Raw genomic sequence first — 17,781 nt, forward strand, 5'->3', positions numbered from 1 at the left:
GTTCCTTTACTGAGATCTGTATCTCTTGAAATGGTACGTGAACAAGCTCTCTGTTTGAAGTAAGAAATCACTTTCCACTCAGTGAGCAGTTTTCAAAGAAGGTGCACATTTGCAGTACCTACCAAAAGCTGTCCTGCAAAGCAGACGAAAAGGATGGAGGCAAGGGAGACAAATGCAGCTCCGAAGGAGATCCCAAGAATGGATGTTCTACCGGGAGACAAAAAGGAGCAGGTTAGTGTGGGGAGAGCATCTGTTATTCCGGAAAGAACATCAGTCATCTTTTCAGCGTAATTAGGACTTAATTAAATGAGGACTTCAATTCTCACTTATTTTTTGAAAAATGAAAATGAAGCTAAAAGTAAAAATATGTCATTGAAAAGTGTACACACTTATCTCTGACCAACTTGTTTTGACTCATTAAAATCGAGTCAAATAACAGTTCTTTATTCAAGAAAAATGATCTTCCTGTGACTCGCCTGTGCCACTAGCACTTTCATGCCCACATGTGGCCGTGCCCTTCTCGGTGCCCTCTGATGTGCCGCTCACATCTGGCAGCTGCTGGGTCCAGGCAGCCTCATTGGATACCTCCGAAGACCTCACGCCCCAGCCTTCCTCCTGTTCCCTTAGGAAACACTGAGTCCTCCCCCTCCCCACTACAATCCAATCAGATTCAATTTCCTTCAGTACAAATGCACCTAAATGTTTCTGAGGTTCCCCCCAAATTTCACGGGCCATGGCCCTTTACATTCTTGCACGAGTCAATGAACACCCAAAGTTTCTGGGATTATGTGAAAAATATGCCCACTAAATTACAGATTGTGCCATCAACAGGATATAGGTAGATATAAGTATTTATAAGAATTGTATGCATTACTGAGAGGTCCTTAAAATAATTTTTAAAATTGAAAACCTCTTAAAACTTCATTTAATGCCACGATAGAAATGTTCAGGGATATCAAAGGAGCTGCACCACAACAAATAATCAGAGATGAAATTCAAATGTTACATCAGAGGAGAGGTCAGGCATCTCTGAAACCACAGTGAACCTCCTGCCAAGGAGACTGGCCAGAGATACTGAAGAGAGAGAAGAGATGACCGTGGGAAGAGGAGCAAAACCCTGACTGTCCAGGGATGGGACGAAAGACCCAGATGCAAGTCAGCAATATGCTGAAATTTCCGGCCAGTGACAGCTGTGACAATGATCACTGAGCTGAGTCACCAGAATGCCATCATGATGGGAAGGTTCCAGGCAGCCTCATTGGATACCTCCGAAGACCACACGCTCACATCCCTTTTCTACTATAAGAGAGGATTACACACTAAGCAAGATCTCTATACACGTGACTTCAAACCCATACTTGAGCCTGACTCAGTGATGAATTGAGCTCTGAGTTATCTCCTGGACATGATTCACAGTGCTTTCAAACACACGGCTGGGTAACGTCATTTGTTCACATTTTATGTGACAATAAGTGTACTGGGAGGGTGTATATACAGCAAAGGCACTTAGAAGGGAGACTAGTCTTCTGTGCAGGCCCATGGTAGGCTGTAATGGCACAGAGATGCGTAAGATGGCAGCCATGTTTGAAACCTTCTTGCCGTCCAGTACAGGTAAGCACTGCGTGTCCCCTTACCTCCCCATCTAGAAGGTCTTTCTTTAAGACATCCCTCTAGTCCTTAGTCCCTCGTCAGAAGCCACAGAGGCCCTGGCTGCTTAGCCAGACTGTGTGTGTGTGTGTGTGTGTGTGTGTGTGTAAGGGGGGAGCGTGAGGCAGTCCTGCGGCAGAGGTATGGAGGCCTCTTTCTCACTCCTGTGACCGAAGAGAGACACAGTAATTTATCTGCTGAACATTTGTTTGCCATTTTTCTCATCCATTTTTATTCATATAAAATAAGCTCTGATGATTTTCTTGGACTCTGTTTCCTTTTGGATGTCAAGGTAATGCCAGCCGCATAAGGTTGAGTTCAGAAACATTATTTCTTTTTGTTTGGTCTGAAAGTGTTTACCTAACAAATGAGTCTTATTTTGAAGGTTTGGTAAATCTCAACCGTACAACCATCTGATGAGGGAATGGTGAAGATATGATGCTATGATGACAGGAGCTAACATCCACAGAGCATTTTCCATGTGCCGAGTGCTGCTCTAAGGGCTTTATATGTATAGTTTATTCACTCCTCACAAGAATCCTGCAGAGTAGTTCCTAGCATCACCTCATTTTACCAAAGAGAAACTGAAGCCCAGAGAAGGTGAGAGACTTGCCTAATGTGATACTCTAATTAAGGGGTGGGGTTCTATGTCCACAAAACTGTTTTCCTGACCTGGTTCCATTTTTAAAAGTAGATATGTCACATTTCGGCCATGTTTACTGGGTGCATTTCTTACATCAATTTTGATAATATTCCTAGAAAAAAATTATCCATTTCATTGAGATGTTCGAATGTAAAATACTCCAATATTCTCTTAAAATTTTACAAGTCTCCATATTTGAAATAATTTCTTCTTGTACTTAATGCTATTTTTCTCTTTTTTCTTTAAATCACACTTCTGAAAGTTTGCCTATTTGTTTATCTTCTCAAAGAACGAGCTTTTGGCTTATTATTAAGGTCTGTGCTTTCTGACACTTTTTTATGTTAGTAGATTCTGATTTAAGTTAAAAAATTACTTCTTAAAAAAGAATTTATATTGTTCTTTTTCTTGATTGTCATTTATTGCCAATCTTTTGTATTTTCTAATAAATGTATTGTAGGACATAAATATTCCTATAATTACTGTTTTAGCCAAATCCCACAGCTTTGTTTTATAGCTACTTATTGTCATTCTTTTCTAAAAGGCCTATAATTTTAATTTCCATTTTCTTTTAATACCACAGTAATCCAGAAGTCTAATTTATACATTCTACAAAGAGATTATTTTTGGTCTGTTCTTGTTATTTCTAAGTTCAACAGATTTGATCAGAGATTGTGGTTATTATTTATGCTGTGACAATTTATTTTTCTTCCGGGCTGTGAAAAATACGCTCTACTTCTATAATGTTTTATGGCTTTCTGTAAATTATATGTATTTTCTTTTTGCTGGAAACAAAGCATGTTCTCTAAATACTTCTATTCACAGAGCCTGATGAGTTTGTCAAATCCCCAGTGGGCTGACTTATTGGCTCAATTGGGTCTGTCAATTTTAGGATTCATTAACATTCCCAAATAGGATTGTGGGTTTGTCAGTATATCTGAACATTTTAATAATTTCCTTTTATTTGTTTCAAACAGATGCTGGAGTGCATAAAGATTTATGATTGCTGAACTTTCTTCGTGACTGTATCATAACATGTCTTTTTTCATGCAGAATGCCTTTCATGTGAATTCTGTATTGTCAGAAATTTATATTACTGCAGCTTTTTATTTTTCTGTAAGCTGTTTCCAGAATAGCTGTTTTCCATCCTTTATTTCAGAACTTTCTCTTTCAATTTTAGCTAGATCTCATATATGTAGGACAGATGTGGGCTTTGCTTCGTAGCTGCAAACTTCGAGCCTCTTTCCACGAATAGGACATTTTATCCATTCACAATTATGAAATTTGTTAATGTTTGACAAGTGGAATATTCCTTCCATTTTATTTTCTTAAAATGATTGGTAGGATTCAGACAGAAATCACCTGGGTGTGAAGTCTTCTTTGTGGGAAGATTTAAAGAAATCAAACTTACTACGTTTAATAGATACATACCCATTTAAATTTTCTATTCCATTATGCGTCAGGTTTGGTAGGTTGTGTTTTCAGTGAATTTTCACATTTTATCCAGAACATAAATCTTCTTGGCCTTGAGTGATTACATTCCATGTTTATCCAGCTACAGCCTGTACGATCTGTAAAGAATCCCCTTTTATTCCTTATATTATTAGTTTGGGTACTTTGTGGTTCCCTCTCTTTTTCTTTCTTGATCAGTTTTGCTAGTGGTTTAGGACTATTTAAACTTTCTCAAAGTATCCATTTTTGGCTTTCCTATTTTTCTCTGTTGGTCTTTTCTGTTTTATTAATTTTTTTCTTCCTTCTTTTGTATGTGTTCTTTCCTATTTACTTGATTTGCTAGTCTTTTCTTGGCTTCCTAAGACCACTGATTTTAAACCTTTCTTCTTTTCTAATATAAACATTTTAAAGTTACAAATTCCTCTCTAAATGACTGCTTTAAGCTATATCCCACATATTCTGATATGTTATATTTTTGATATACAAAACATTTCTTAATTTCCCTTGTGATTTCTTATTTGAATTGTAGGATATTCAAAAGTATATAATTTAACGATGAAATATGTATTGGGGATACTTTTTGATACCCTGTTGTTCTCAATTTCTAATTTGATGTTGGTGTAGTTAGATATCTGACTGCAAGATTTTTATCTTTTCAGATTTACTTCAATCTTTTCAAGTTTGTTGAGATGCTTTTATGGCCTAGTATACATTATAGCAAGGTCGATGTTCCAAGAATAAATGCATGCTGTGACTACTTCTACTGAACATCATACTGGAGGGTCTAGCCAGGGAAATTAGGAAGGGAAATAAAACAAAGGCATCTGACTGGGAAGGAATAAGGAAAACTATCTCTGTTGGTAGATGATATGATCTTATATTTGGAACATGATGTCACACCCTGCGATTCAGACCCAGAGTGGCTCACTGTCATTGATGTGCTCCAGCTGAGGCTGTCCCGTGGTCCAGCCCATGGTACTCTGGTCCTCTTGTTCACATGACTGCACTTCTCATCTCAGGAACAAGAAATACCATGAGTATGTAATGAAAGAGAAAGTAATGGTTGGTCAAAAGCTCTTAATTATAATCACTTATCCTGCCTGTTCTATCAAAAGCATGTTCGGGCCCATTAAGCCTACTATGATGTTTGTGTAACATAATTGGTTTTAATTAACATTCTAGTTGCAAAGCTGTTTCTTTGCAGCACACAAACATAATTGATTTATATATTCACTGAAAAGCAAACTTGACTATTCCCTGTCATAAGGCAAGAAAAATCACATGTTTTCATGGTGATTTTTGACTTTGGCACTTCAATCAAGCATATTGTCACAGTAAGTGAGAAAGGCTGATTTGAGAGCTGGTCCCCTCTCTTTTCCTTTTTCTCCCAGTCAGTTTATTGCTTAAAGAGGGTCCTGACAGGGACAAAGAAGCACATGTGCTGAGGAAAGAAAGCCTAAAAGTTGTATGAGGCATCAACCATTTCAATGGTAAGTAACAGGGTCTTTCTCAGGAATTCTATGTAGTGTGATGATTGTCACATCCCTTCTCCCTCTGCCCCCCTCTTCTCTTTTCCCCAAGGAATGATGCAGATTCTTTTGTCAACACTCTCTGCACATTGGTTACATGTTATTTAGCAAGGATGATGGGAACTGAGGGAAGAAAACTTTTCTTTTAAGTATAAGTTAGCATGAAATAAAATCCCTTCCTTTAACTCTCTCTTTGATAGATGATAGAATTTCAAAACGAAAGGGAATTTGGTTTAAAAGAAATAGAATCAAAAGATGAAAAGGAGAAAGGGCATTTAAATATTCTTGCCATTACAGATTATAGTAGGCTTTCTTTAATGATAGGACTTAGCAGCTTTGGGATGGTTTGGCCACCTGGAGGTCCTGTGATGTGGGAAAGGGAAAAGGAACTATATTATGGGTACACACATCCTGGATGTCCAGAGCTGAGTCCCTGATTCCACACCCATCTCCAACCTTTTCCTACCCCAGGATTCTCCTTCTCTGTAAATGGCAATTCCATTTTCCCAGCTGTCCAGGCCAACCCGCACCCCTACCTCCCCTGAAAAAACCTCCGTAGAACTTAACTTTTGCATATTCTTCATATCCCATCCAGTAATAAGACCTGTCTATGTCACTTGTTATAGTATATCCAGAATTTGACCGCTTTTTACCACCTCCACTGCTATACTAGCACAAACCATCATCTTACCTGGTCTTCCTATTTCTACCTCCACTCTTCTCTGGAACAGCAAGAACAATACTTTTATGCATAACTAGATCATGTCCTCAGCTGAGAACCTTCTAGCGCTTCCATTGCATTCAGCAACATTCCTCCAGTAGGCTGTGAGGGCCAACATGGCCTGCCCCTCAAACGGCTCCTCTGATCCTACTCTTCCCTGGCTCACTCTGCTCCTACCACCCTGCCTCCTTGCTGGTCCTTGAACACACTTGTGACTTCCAGCACCTAGAATGCTCTTCTGCCATATGTTCACGCAATCCCTATTTCAATCCATTCAGACTTCTGCTTCCATGTCACACAGTCAGTGATGCCTTCTGGACCACCCTCATCTGAAGTACCTCCTTCCATCACTCCATAGTGCCCTGCTCTGCTTTATTCTTCTTAGAGCTTAGCACCACCGAATATCATATATGTATTTGTTTATTACATTATTCTTGTGTCCCCTAACAGAATGTAAGTTATTTGGCAGATGGAACTTTTTAGGGGTTACTGCTATTTTCCAAGCATCTCTAACTCTGCTTGATATACAGTAGCTCAGTAAACAGCTATTGAATGATTCCACAAATGCAGATTCTTTTTTCAACACTCTCTGCACATCTGTTAAGTGGTATTTAGCAAGGATGATGGGAACTGAGGGACAAAAGCTTTTCTTTTAAGTTAGCATGAAATAATAAAAATCCCTCCCTTTAACTCTCTCTTTTAAGTGATAGATGACAGAACTTCAAATTGAAAGGGAACTTCAAATTAAAAAAAAAAAAGAATCAAAACATGAAATGGAGAAAAGGCCACCTGGAGGTCCTGTGATGTGGGAAAGGGAAAAGGAACTATATTATGGGTATACACATCCTGGCTGTGTGTACTATATGCAAGTATAAATTTCTATTTCCATTACAAATGCTCAGAATATACCCCTATGTACAAAGTAAATGTATGCTGGCCTGTTTTATTGAGTGAAAACATACACAGCTCTCTTCTGATTGTTATTATTGCTCACATCTTACTATACCAGTGACGTATGGCTAACCTTAACAAATATAAGTTTTCTGGAGAGAATACAGATTTTCATGAATTCCATTTTTTTTTCATGATGTTAGAATTTTTTTAGATAAGTACCATGTTACACAGACTAAAGACTGCATATTCTGCCCTCCCTTGCAGCTAGGTTTGAGCATGTGACTAATCTTAGACATGGGTTATAAACCACAGTGCCATGAGGTAGCTTCTGGGAGGTTTCCCCAAGAGATAGCAGCTATGAATGCTTTTTCCCTCTGCTTCTGGGTCGGCTCCTTCATTCTGTTGCTCAGAAAGTAAATGCTATCATCTTAGAGAATGAAGATGAGGAGGAGAGTCTAGGGAAACCAGAGTGGTATACTGGAGGAAGCCAAGTAATCCAAGGGACAGAGAGTCACCCCCACCTCTAGACTTTGACTGTAGGGAAGGAACTAACCCACTAACTTACATTTAAGCTACTAATTGTCAGTCATTTCCTTACTCTCAGATGACTTGAATCCAAAGTTGTATATTGTTCATGTCATAAAAAAATGAACTGGTTCATTTATCTTGGACTGTGAGGATTCTCTTCTTCTTCTCCTTCCTTCTTCCTCCCTTCCTCCCTTCTTTCCTTCTTTTCTCCCTCCCTCCCTCCATATCTCCCTCCCTCCCTCTTCCCTTCCTTCCTTCCTTTTCTCTTTCTCTCCTTCTCCCTCTCCCTCTCTCTTGCTTTGCCCTAACATTTTCATCCATTGCATCAAGGTACACAGGCAGTAACTGATGTTCAGTGTATCCAGTGTTCGGGCCCATTAATTTGGTTGCTCACTAAAGCAAACTGCCTCCCTAATAGTTATTTTCCATCATTTGTGTTTAGAAAACCAAGTCTACTTTCAATGAATATGAATAATTCTACCATTAAACTTTGTCATTTTTTTTTCCTTTTTGGAGATAAAAACAAAACTGACTCTTTTGACATAAGTATTAAAGAATTAATGAGTACTGAGTATTAAAATGAGTAATGGAATGAGTATTAAAGAATCTAAGCAGAAATAAAAGTTATAAGATATTTAAGATTATTACTTGGCTATTCATTTTCCTTAAGTAAAATATCATCATTCTTAATTTAACTTGGGCTAATGAAACACATGGTATTTAACTAAACTTTATTAGAAAAAAAATCATCCTTATATTAATAATTGTCCATGCCTGGTTTAACATAGTCTATTTAGTTTGGCAGATAATATGAATGAAGCTATTAAAAAATGTAAATATAATTTATGCTTGATCATTTTTGGTCTTCAACTGTAGCTCACCTTTCTGATAAAGTTATAGTACATGGCAGACAGAAATGAGAGACCAATTCCAAAAAGAGGAGCCAATAACGTAATTACCTCTATTAAAATTCTCAGACTAGAGCCAGATTAAAAAAATATGGACAAAAGAAGGATGATGTAATACTTTGTTTCAGGGATACACTTTTTCTTACTGGTCCTTTCAAGGTTAGAAATTATTATTAGTTATTCATTTATTTATTCATTTATTCACTCATTTAATTGTTCCTCTCTTTTTTTCTAAAAATCATGGGACAATTTATCAAAAATAAAACAAAACTATCATTCAACATTTTTTTTTAATGAGGGTATGTTAGCAGAACTGACAAGCACCATAATTCTAAATAAAAATGTTTCATAAAATATAAAAATATATATTATGTTTAAATAGACAAGTTTATAAGCTAGGTAGAGAAAACACTTGATACACAGAGGGGATTTGAAAACACAGTGCCAAGAAGTGTTGATGTTAAATGACTGAGGAAGAACCAGAGGCTGATATATGCCATTGAGTGTGAGATTGAATGTCTACACAAAGAAAGTGACACTCATTTTATTAATATAAAATTGGAATTGAGCTCTTGAATAAAATCAAGAATCATAATGTGCTATACCATCAGGAAATAGGAAACATAAAAACTCTGTCCACCAGCCTGATAATTTTCAGGGACGTTGACTATCTGTCTAGGACCATGAATAGAAAAAAGAATGATCTTCAAAAACTGAGATACCCATCCTGCTCCATGCTAAGGGCTTAATCAAATTCACACAACCTACCATGTGTCCCAGAAAATGAGACCTAGCTGGACAATCAGCTCTGATGTGTCTTTTGGAGCAAAAAATTAATATAAGACCCAGTCTTATTTTAATATAAGACTGGGTATAATATAATACAATACAATACAATACAATACAATACAATACAATACAATACAATACAATACAATATAATACCAGGTATAATATAATACTGGGTCTTACATTAATTTTTGCTCCAAAAGGTGCATTAGAGCTGATTGTCTAGCTAGGTTTTATTTTCCGGGAAACACGGTATTTAGTGCAGAAATCTTGACCTAAGGATTCAACAAAACTGGTAAATCCCAGAGGTACATGGCAGAGACACTGAGAACTATACCATAGTGATGACTTCACAACTCAGAACACATGAGATTACCATGGCCCAAAACCCTTGTTGTTGATGAATTCACAGGTAAAATTACATACAACCCAAGGAGACACGCCACCACGACAGCATCAACAGATGAACCAAATGGCAGAACTCAGGTAGTTATAAAGCATAAGTAACAGAATGAAACAAGTTCTATTTTCATACAATATGTCTACAATCTGCTAATAATGGGAAAGAAAAGAATGACACCCATAGGCAAATGATAGATTTATTTAAACAATCAGATTTTAAAAGAACCAAACAGACTTCTTAGATATGAAAAAGTAATCACTGAAACTAGAAGAATTCACTAGAATGAAGCACAAATATATGAAGTAGAAACTTTGGGGGAAAATTACAAGACCTGGGTCAGAATGAATAGCACTGTGTACAACTAATGAGTCCCAGGAGGAAAGAATACAGTTAAGATAATGATACATAAGGCAATAAAGGCAGAGAATTGTTAAAAACTGAACAAAGATATGAACACTCAGATTGAAAATAATCACACCTAGTCACTTAGGTAAATAAGAACAAATGCGCATCTAGAAACAATACAGTAATGAAAATCCAGCAATAATAATAATAATAATAAAATGAAATAAAAGCATCCAGAAACGAAGGACAGATTACCTACAAAGGAATGTGAAGGAACTGACAGAAGGCATTTCATTAGCAACACTAGAAGCGAAAATGTAATGTAATAATATCATTATAATATTAAAGGAAAATGAGAGCTAACCTAAAGTTTTATACCCAGTTAAACTATTACTCAAGAGCAAATGTGAAATGAAGCAGATAAAGATATTTGAATACAAACAGAAAGGGGGAACTGTTGTTACTCACAGACCTTCAATAAAAGAACTAATAACTTATATATATAAGCAAGAAGGAAAATTAACTTGAGGAAAAATTTTTTAAAAAGCATTGATGAGCAAAAATGATTGGTAAAGAATGTGGGTAAATATTGACTAAAAGTGTGATATGGAACTAAAATGCTAAGAAATAATTATATAAGAGACATAATGATTAACTTTATAATTTATTAAATCAAGAGTATCTTAAATTTTAATGGTAATCGTTAAAAGGAAAATATGTAGAATGTATTATTATATCCTATTTATTTGTATTTTAAAGATTGTCACATATACATATTTCTTCTTAACTAGTAAAGAAAAAAATAAATTTTCATCAATTGTTTAGAAGGTGGAGAGAAGAACATAGAAAAGCAATGTAAGTGAAATGTAAAAATTAGGTCCATATACATCAATAAAAATCAAAATACAAACAAAATAAAGCATATTAATGTAGAAAAAGATATTAGACTGAATAAATAAAAACAAAAACAGATGCTGTTTATAGAAAGCATACCCAAACAATAATGGTCCCAAGAGCATGGAAACTTATCTACAGTAAATATGACACAGGATTAACATTTGTGAAGTCTGGGTTGTGTGCACATGCATGTTTACTATGCTCTGTACTTTTCTGTATGTTTGAAATAGTTCACAGCAAGAATTTTTAAAAAGAAAAAAAAATGAGGACACTAACATGAAAGACAAAGGAAGTAGACTAATATAATGTAATACAATATAATATAACATAATATAATATGTAATATAATATGAAGCTTGTACAGGAAGTGACATTCTCAACCTCTGAAGTAACTGGAGAGTAAATATGTTAGCCTGACATCAGGGGGAAGCTGGAGACCAACGGGAGAAAGTAACACCCTCCATGACTCCACCTGGAGAGGACAGCCAAAAGCTCTGCTTTTGGACTCCTCCCAGATTCTGCCCTTGGTTTCTCTTCCTTTTCTCTTTAAATTTATCATAAGCTAGTGTCCTCAAAAGTTATATGACTCTTTCTGTCTGATTCTACTTATGTGCAATATTTTAAATTTTTGCCTTTTTTTGCAATTGCCCTGTGCTATCATATTTCCATTTTGAGGTATGGAATGTAAGTTTAATTTGAATAATTCTCCATTTGTGTTTCAAGTCTGAGGAATAAAATGTAATTTATTTTTTTACAACAACAACAACAACAACAACAACAACAACAACAATTATTCCTTTGGCTAATTTTAATGTATCCTTTCCCTGTAATACATCATTCGGCAAGTTTTCTTATAAACGAACAAATAAATAAAACACAGGTGTGAATTCTCTTTATTAGAGGAGCCCACAGGCCTTACTCTGAGCTTTCTAACTGCCAACACAAAGAGAGAAGTAAAACAAGCAGATTTCACAATGTTCATGCTCAAAATCCAACTGGCTGCTCAAGAGAAACACAACCGTAATTGGTGATGATGCCTGAGAGAATGGAATTCTGTGGGTCCTCATAATTCAACAACACAACAGAAGAGACAAGAAAATCAAACCAAAGACAGAGCAGACATCTCCTTGACTTTTTATTTATTTATTTTTTAAGCAGAATCCCTTGAAATGTCCTACTTGGTTCGTGAATATCAATATTCTTTGACATCATGTTTTAAATTGCCTGAGTCACTTTCTTCTCTCCCAACTCCTTTCAGTGGATGATAAACTGTCTTAATTTTGATGGTAAAGGTATAAAATACTTAACAGGCAGATGTAGAAAAATGAATGCATTTATCTACTTAAGAGTACTACTAAGGGCCCATTTCTCTTGTAGCACTTGTATCACCTGTAGAACTTGTCGCACCTGTAGAACTTTGGAATGCCCAGTATATAAGCCGTGTCCTGCACCATGTGGCACAGGCCTGGCACTTAGAAAGAGCTTAATCTGTTAACTTTTTTTTTTGAATGAAAAACTGGTAAGTTGACATTGGCAAATTTTACTGAAGGTTTTGTAAGTCTAGAAGAAGAAGAGCTCAATTGGCCCACACATTTTCATGCTAATTTACACGGGAAGAGGAAGTTTAGTAGGAACTTCTTTTAAGAGGAGGCAGATAGCTTTGGAACTGTACACATATGAATAATACTTTAATGTGTTATTCTTGTATAAATGCCTTTGAATTTGCTCAGTGCCCAGAACACTTTTAAAGTACAGGAGGAAAGATGGACCATTTCTCTCTAGTTTGCTCATGAGAAAAATGTAACTCAGCCTTGGCGATTCAAGTTGCCCCCAAATACTGGCTGTGCCCCTGAAGTTAAATGCAAACACGCAACCAAATTCTACTAGTTTGAAAATAGTTGCTTTGGCCTTGACAAAATAGACAAGGGGAAAAAAATTATCTTGAATTTATTTCTGTATGCCCAAGTATTAAAAGGACAAGAGTTTTCTTTTTCTTCTCTTTTAGGCTGTAGAATGAGAAATAATCTGTTTCTCTAAAAAAAGTAGTTAACTTATATTGCACTCACTCAGAAGGTGTGAGAGAAAGACAGTCTAGGAATTTCAGAGTGGCTGGATTTTCACCAACTGGTTGAACTAGGAAGAACCTGAGCGAAAGTTTGAATGTGTGAAATCCAGCTCACTCAGTTTCTCCCATCTGTACCAGGTCTTTCCTGGGAGAGATGAGTTGGACAGTGACCTATAATAATCAGACACAGTAGCAGAGACTGGCCTTCCTGGAGAAGAATGTGAAATCAGAACGAATGGGTGGGCAACGCGTGCCCAGAGGAGGTTTTGTCCTTTCAATATACAGTAATGTTAACTGCTTATTAGAAACAACATCTAGCGATTTTGCCCTTTCTGGGCAAAGTTTATTGGCTAAGTTTCTTACACTGGGCATCAGAGTAATACTGAAACTAAAGTCAGTAGGTCCAACTTATTTTTTTAAAACCCTGTAAGGTTTTCATGTTCACTTTGAAAATCCAATATTTTTATAACTAAACATGGCACATGAGGGCCACTTAACTTCACAGACCCAGAGTTTCACTCTGTCCACCACTGCTATGGCATGGGACATGTTACACAACCACTTTATGTGGAAATTAACATCTCACACCCTTAAGTGTAAGTGGTCCAGTGGGATGGTACACCCGGTGGGAGTCCCAGGGGACAGTCACATATACACACTTACTTTGGTAAGACGAGAATCTGCACGATAAAGATGCAGAAGAATATGAGACAAGCACAGGTCACGTAGTACTTGAAGGCTGGCAGTGCTGTGGCTCGGTACTAAGGGAACAAGAAGGAACCACAAATGACACTTGTGTACAAAAAGGGCTGAAACAATCGTAGGAGCCTAACTGTACCCAGTTCATGAATCGCACTTATCAACTGTAGACTTGTGGCACAAACGAGCTAAGGATGATGGCTGTTCATCTCCATCAATGAGGGCTTGCTGCCTGCCAATGCGACTTCCAAAGACCATGAATTTTATGAGTCCAGCTGTTCAGAAACCCACTGAAAGGTCATTGAATCAAGGAGGGAGCAGCTGACCGGGAAGCCAAGTGAGTGAACTGAGGGGCCCAGGGCGGGTGCCCTGGTTCCAGGGTGAGTGTGATGCCCATAATTATTTGGGGAAAGAAAATGATTTTTCACATAATATCTTACTTTTCAATATTATCAAGGAAACATGGTTTCCTTGTTTTATTTCCTTATTTTAGTATTTTATTTTATTATTCATCTTAATGCTAGTTAGGGGTGGTGAGAATATTTACAAGACGGAGAAGACCTTTGCTCTAAGTGTGTAACCAGTCTGTTTGGGTGTCAGAGCCTGGCCGATGGAGTCGCCATCCACTTGACTAGTGCAATCAGCAGGGGCCACGCAGTTCTGCATTCCGTCCAGGACGGTAAACTGGCCAGTCCTGCAGCTGCCTCCCCTGAGACTGCCCCTGCCTGAGCTATGCAGGCTCACAGCGAGACAGTGCTGCAGCTCAGACTGCCTCTTCAAAGAGGGTTTTATAATGAAATTAAAGGAAATCATTACGGAAATGCTATTGAAACTTCCTGACAAGACTGCCAGGCTGTGTTAGCTGTATCTCCAGAGACAGCCTCCCAAGTCATGGGAAGTTACATGGTTTTAGCCACTGGGCTTTCAGTTCTAGAAGCTGGATTTCTGGGTGGTGAATTGCTGCTTCTCTTTCTCTATGCTTTCTGCCTTTTACCCCTCCTGCAGGCCTGAAGGGCAGGCTGGGGTGGGCCACAGGTGACCTTCAACTCTAATGCTCCCTAAAATTGTCCTCAAAGTTGGCCTCTGCAAATATGTACACGTGGGGAATGTCAGCCAAAGCTGCATTTTAAACGACGATCGCCTTCTAACTGCTAGAATATTTTTTTGCTGAATTTTATGACTTAATAGCCAGGATAATTTACATGCTGATGAAAAAGCTATATTAGCATGATTGCAGAAATGTGATTACATTCTATGCATTCAATTACACCCCTATCTTTTACCTTCTGGGCTTTTGTGTAGAGATATGAGTTATAATTTCTTTGTAGTATTAATAAAAGAGATGGACTCCTGTGAAGAAAGGAATACTGTACCATTTACACAATGAGTAACCATTAGTATCTATTAAAGTTATTCAAGGATAAAATGGTCAAAAAATAATAATAAATTATATGAAATACCAATTTGGTAAACTGTCTATAGTCAATATATTGACTTAGAAGTAGTTGATCTTCTTGGCCACTAATAAAAAAGAAAGTTTTGGTGTAACTGCAACATCCAACCCTGATGAATTTTGGAAGTACTTTTAATATTTGATTTTTCCACTCAATTTCCATAAAACAATGAACTGAATTTTCTCAACAGAACTTTAATACCAGTGCTGTGACTGCTGCCATTAATATAGTAGCTTTTGTTCAAACTAAGACTGTAATTATATGGTTGGATAACGGAAATTACCTCTAACTTCTTCCTTTTCTAGATCAACACAAAACAAAAGGCAAATGGTGTAAAGCTGACCTAGAATAGTTGAACTTTCTGTAATAATCACTTAGTTCATTTCAGCAAATCCATGTTAAGTTTGTCATGTACAAATTAAATGTGCCTGAAATAGCTCTTCCTTTAGGAGCCATAAAGTCAAAGTATTTAGACGTAACAAAACTTAAAAGTTTGGGGTTTCTAATTCTCCCAAACATGTTCAATATAAATCTCATATTTTTGATAAAAAGTTAAAACAACTTGTGTAAAATCATTGTAAATTTACCAGGAAGGATTTGTTCAGATCATGTGCCTTTCCTTTACTTCCCATCTCAGACACATCCTAGATATCATTTAGTACCAGGAGTGCTGAGAATGGTGACTAGCCAAAGACAGAAGCCTGGTAACAAGAACTATGGTAAAATGATACATGCATGGGAGGACCACAGGGAAAGATGGAGAGAGTTCTAATATAGTTAGACGCAGCTTAAATGTCACAGGCAAAAAATACGAGTATAATTTCATGAAAGAATTTTAAAAAACTAACATTTCAGAAAAAAAAGATGGATTTTGAGGGGGAAAAAAAGCTTACCTCTTTTTCCAGTATTTTATTGTAGAAAAGCAGTGAGATTCTCTGAATGTCTTCAGACTTGAGCCATTGCCTGGAAATATACAGAACAGACATCATAAAACCAAACTTCCAACCAAACAACTGGAAGTACGTTTTTTTAATGACTTGCATTCTTCTTTCTTTATTGTAACCCATCCAAAATTGAATATTTAAAAAGAATGTATAATGGAATCTAGAGACTGTTAACAGGACTGCAAATATCATATTCCTATTCACACACTGCCCTCCTTGAAAACTTCGATATTACAGACCGTCATCCAAACTGAAACTCAAGTTACCCAAATTAAATAACGACGGGTTCCAGTAGATGAGCAAATGTGTGCCCTGATGTTTTATGGAAATTATATGGTAGTGTCATGTCCTGAAGGATTTGGTGCAGAGAGAAGCACCATTTTTCTCAGTGGCACATGACAGAACGTCCAACCCATTTAGAGTGCCTTCAAGTTCTAGGCGAGAAGATTCTGTTTCTTTTACACTGACTGGAAATACTTTCATTGTCCTGTTTTTTCATTCCTATGAAGTAAAAATCATATTTGAACACAGAAAAACATGGGTGAAAATACTAATGTAATAAGCAATTGGTTCACACCGTATGTTGTGAACACAGTATGTTGACACAAACAAAACATGCATGTGCATAAATACACATACACCTCTCAGATGTTGAAAAATAAATAAAAACAATATGGAAGGATGCACTCTTACACATTGATTGATTCTTAGAAATCTGTTTTAGGAAAGTAGTTGAAACAGAGACAGAGCTTAAGGACAAAACTTCTCACTAGAACCTTGTATATAATCACACGCTAAACACAACATCAAGCATAGGACCATGCAAGCTGGGTGCACAACGTCGGATAGATACAGTGGCACAATGGCAATAAAATAGACAAATGTTTTATGAAATAAAGTAAAGTAAGGAAAAATTGATATCTACGAATCAAGAAAAATATCTACAAGTAAGTACCAATGAAATGTACTACCAACTGGTTTGAGTCATTATGGTGAGGAATTTAAATTTTTACTTTCCTAATTTGTTCTTAAACAAATATTTTCATAATTAAAAACATAATAACCTGAATTATATATGGATATGCATGTATATATGTGTATATCTATAAGTGTATAGGACCATATGTCTACATCTATATATTTACATATCCACACATAAGGAGAGAGAGTATGCACATACATACATATATATATACACATATATGTATATATATATACACAGACAGTGCCAAAAAATGTATACACATTTTAAGATAGGAAAAAACTGTGTTAAAATTGTAATACTCAATATATACCAATAACAAAAGATGAATACAAGTCATGTGTATACATTTTTTTGGCACCCCCAGTATATTAGGGCATTAGACATAAAATTATGTTTTACATAAATTTCCCAAACATGTTATATTTGTTTAAACAATCATCAATTTACATGAAATTATGAATATTGTACTTTCCAATCCATCGGCCAGCTGTCTTTGAAATTGGACTCCCTGAGATATGCTTGGGAGAAGGGTGAAGGCTTCTGAAGATCCAGGAAGAAAGGCCCAGTGAACTGTCACATGTCACCTAGTAACTGGCAAGGACAGCCACATACTGATTTCAGACTAGGGTCCCTGAATGTACACTGATGTTTCACATTCGGAATAATGACAAGTTAAGCCAGGAGACCGGAAAACCTGAGGAGGGACATTTCCAGGTTTACCTGGAAACTAGACGACTCTCACGGCCACACACCATGTACTTGAATGTCCCTCAAGACTCAACTACATACAGACAGTGCACATTCAGCTGAAGCTCGGAGGCCAGAAATGCACAACAATGATTACCATGAAAAGTGAGAACTACTATACTTTTAGATTCAAG

At 36.7% G+C, this 17,781-nt stretch overlaps 1 protein-coding gene across 5 annotated transcripts in view; it reads right to left on the reverse strand.

The window, feature by feature from the left end:
* ADCY2 (adenylate cyclase 2) overlaps positions 1-17,781 on the reverse strand; it is a 370,893-nt gene that overhangs the window by 80,215 nt on the left and 272,897 nt on the right. For all 5 annotated transcript variants that reach the window (XR_013993678.1, XM_081054221.1, XM_081054223.1 and 2 more), the window contains exons 13-15: positions 15,865-15,934; positions 13,482-13,579; positions 123-207 (exon numbers count right to left, since the gene is read on the reverse strand). Coding sequence is in view for 4 of the 5 variants with exons in the window: in XM_081054221.1 (XP_080910347.1) it covers positions 123-207; positions 13,482-13,579; positions 15,865-15,934 (253 nt within the window). In the remaining variant the exon portion in view is untranslated. The remainder of the gene's footprint in view (positions 1-122; positions 208-13,481; positions 13,580-15,864; positions 15,935-17,781) is intronic.

Source organism: Rhinolophus hipposideros (genome assembly GCF_964194185.1).
Source record: "Rhinolophus hipposideros genome assembly, chromosome: 7".
Lineage (NCBI taxonomy): Eukaryota > Metazoa > Chordata > Mammalia > Chiroptera > Rhinolophidae > Rhinolophus > Rhinolophus hipposideros.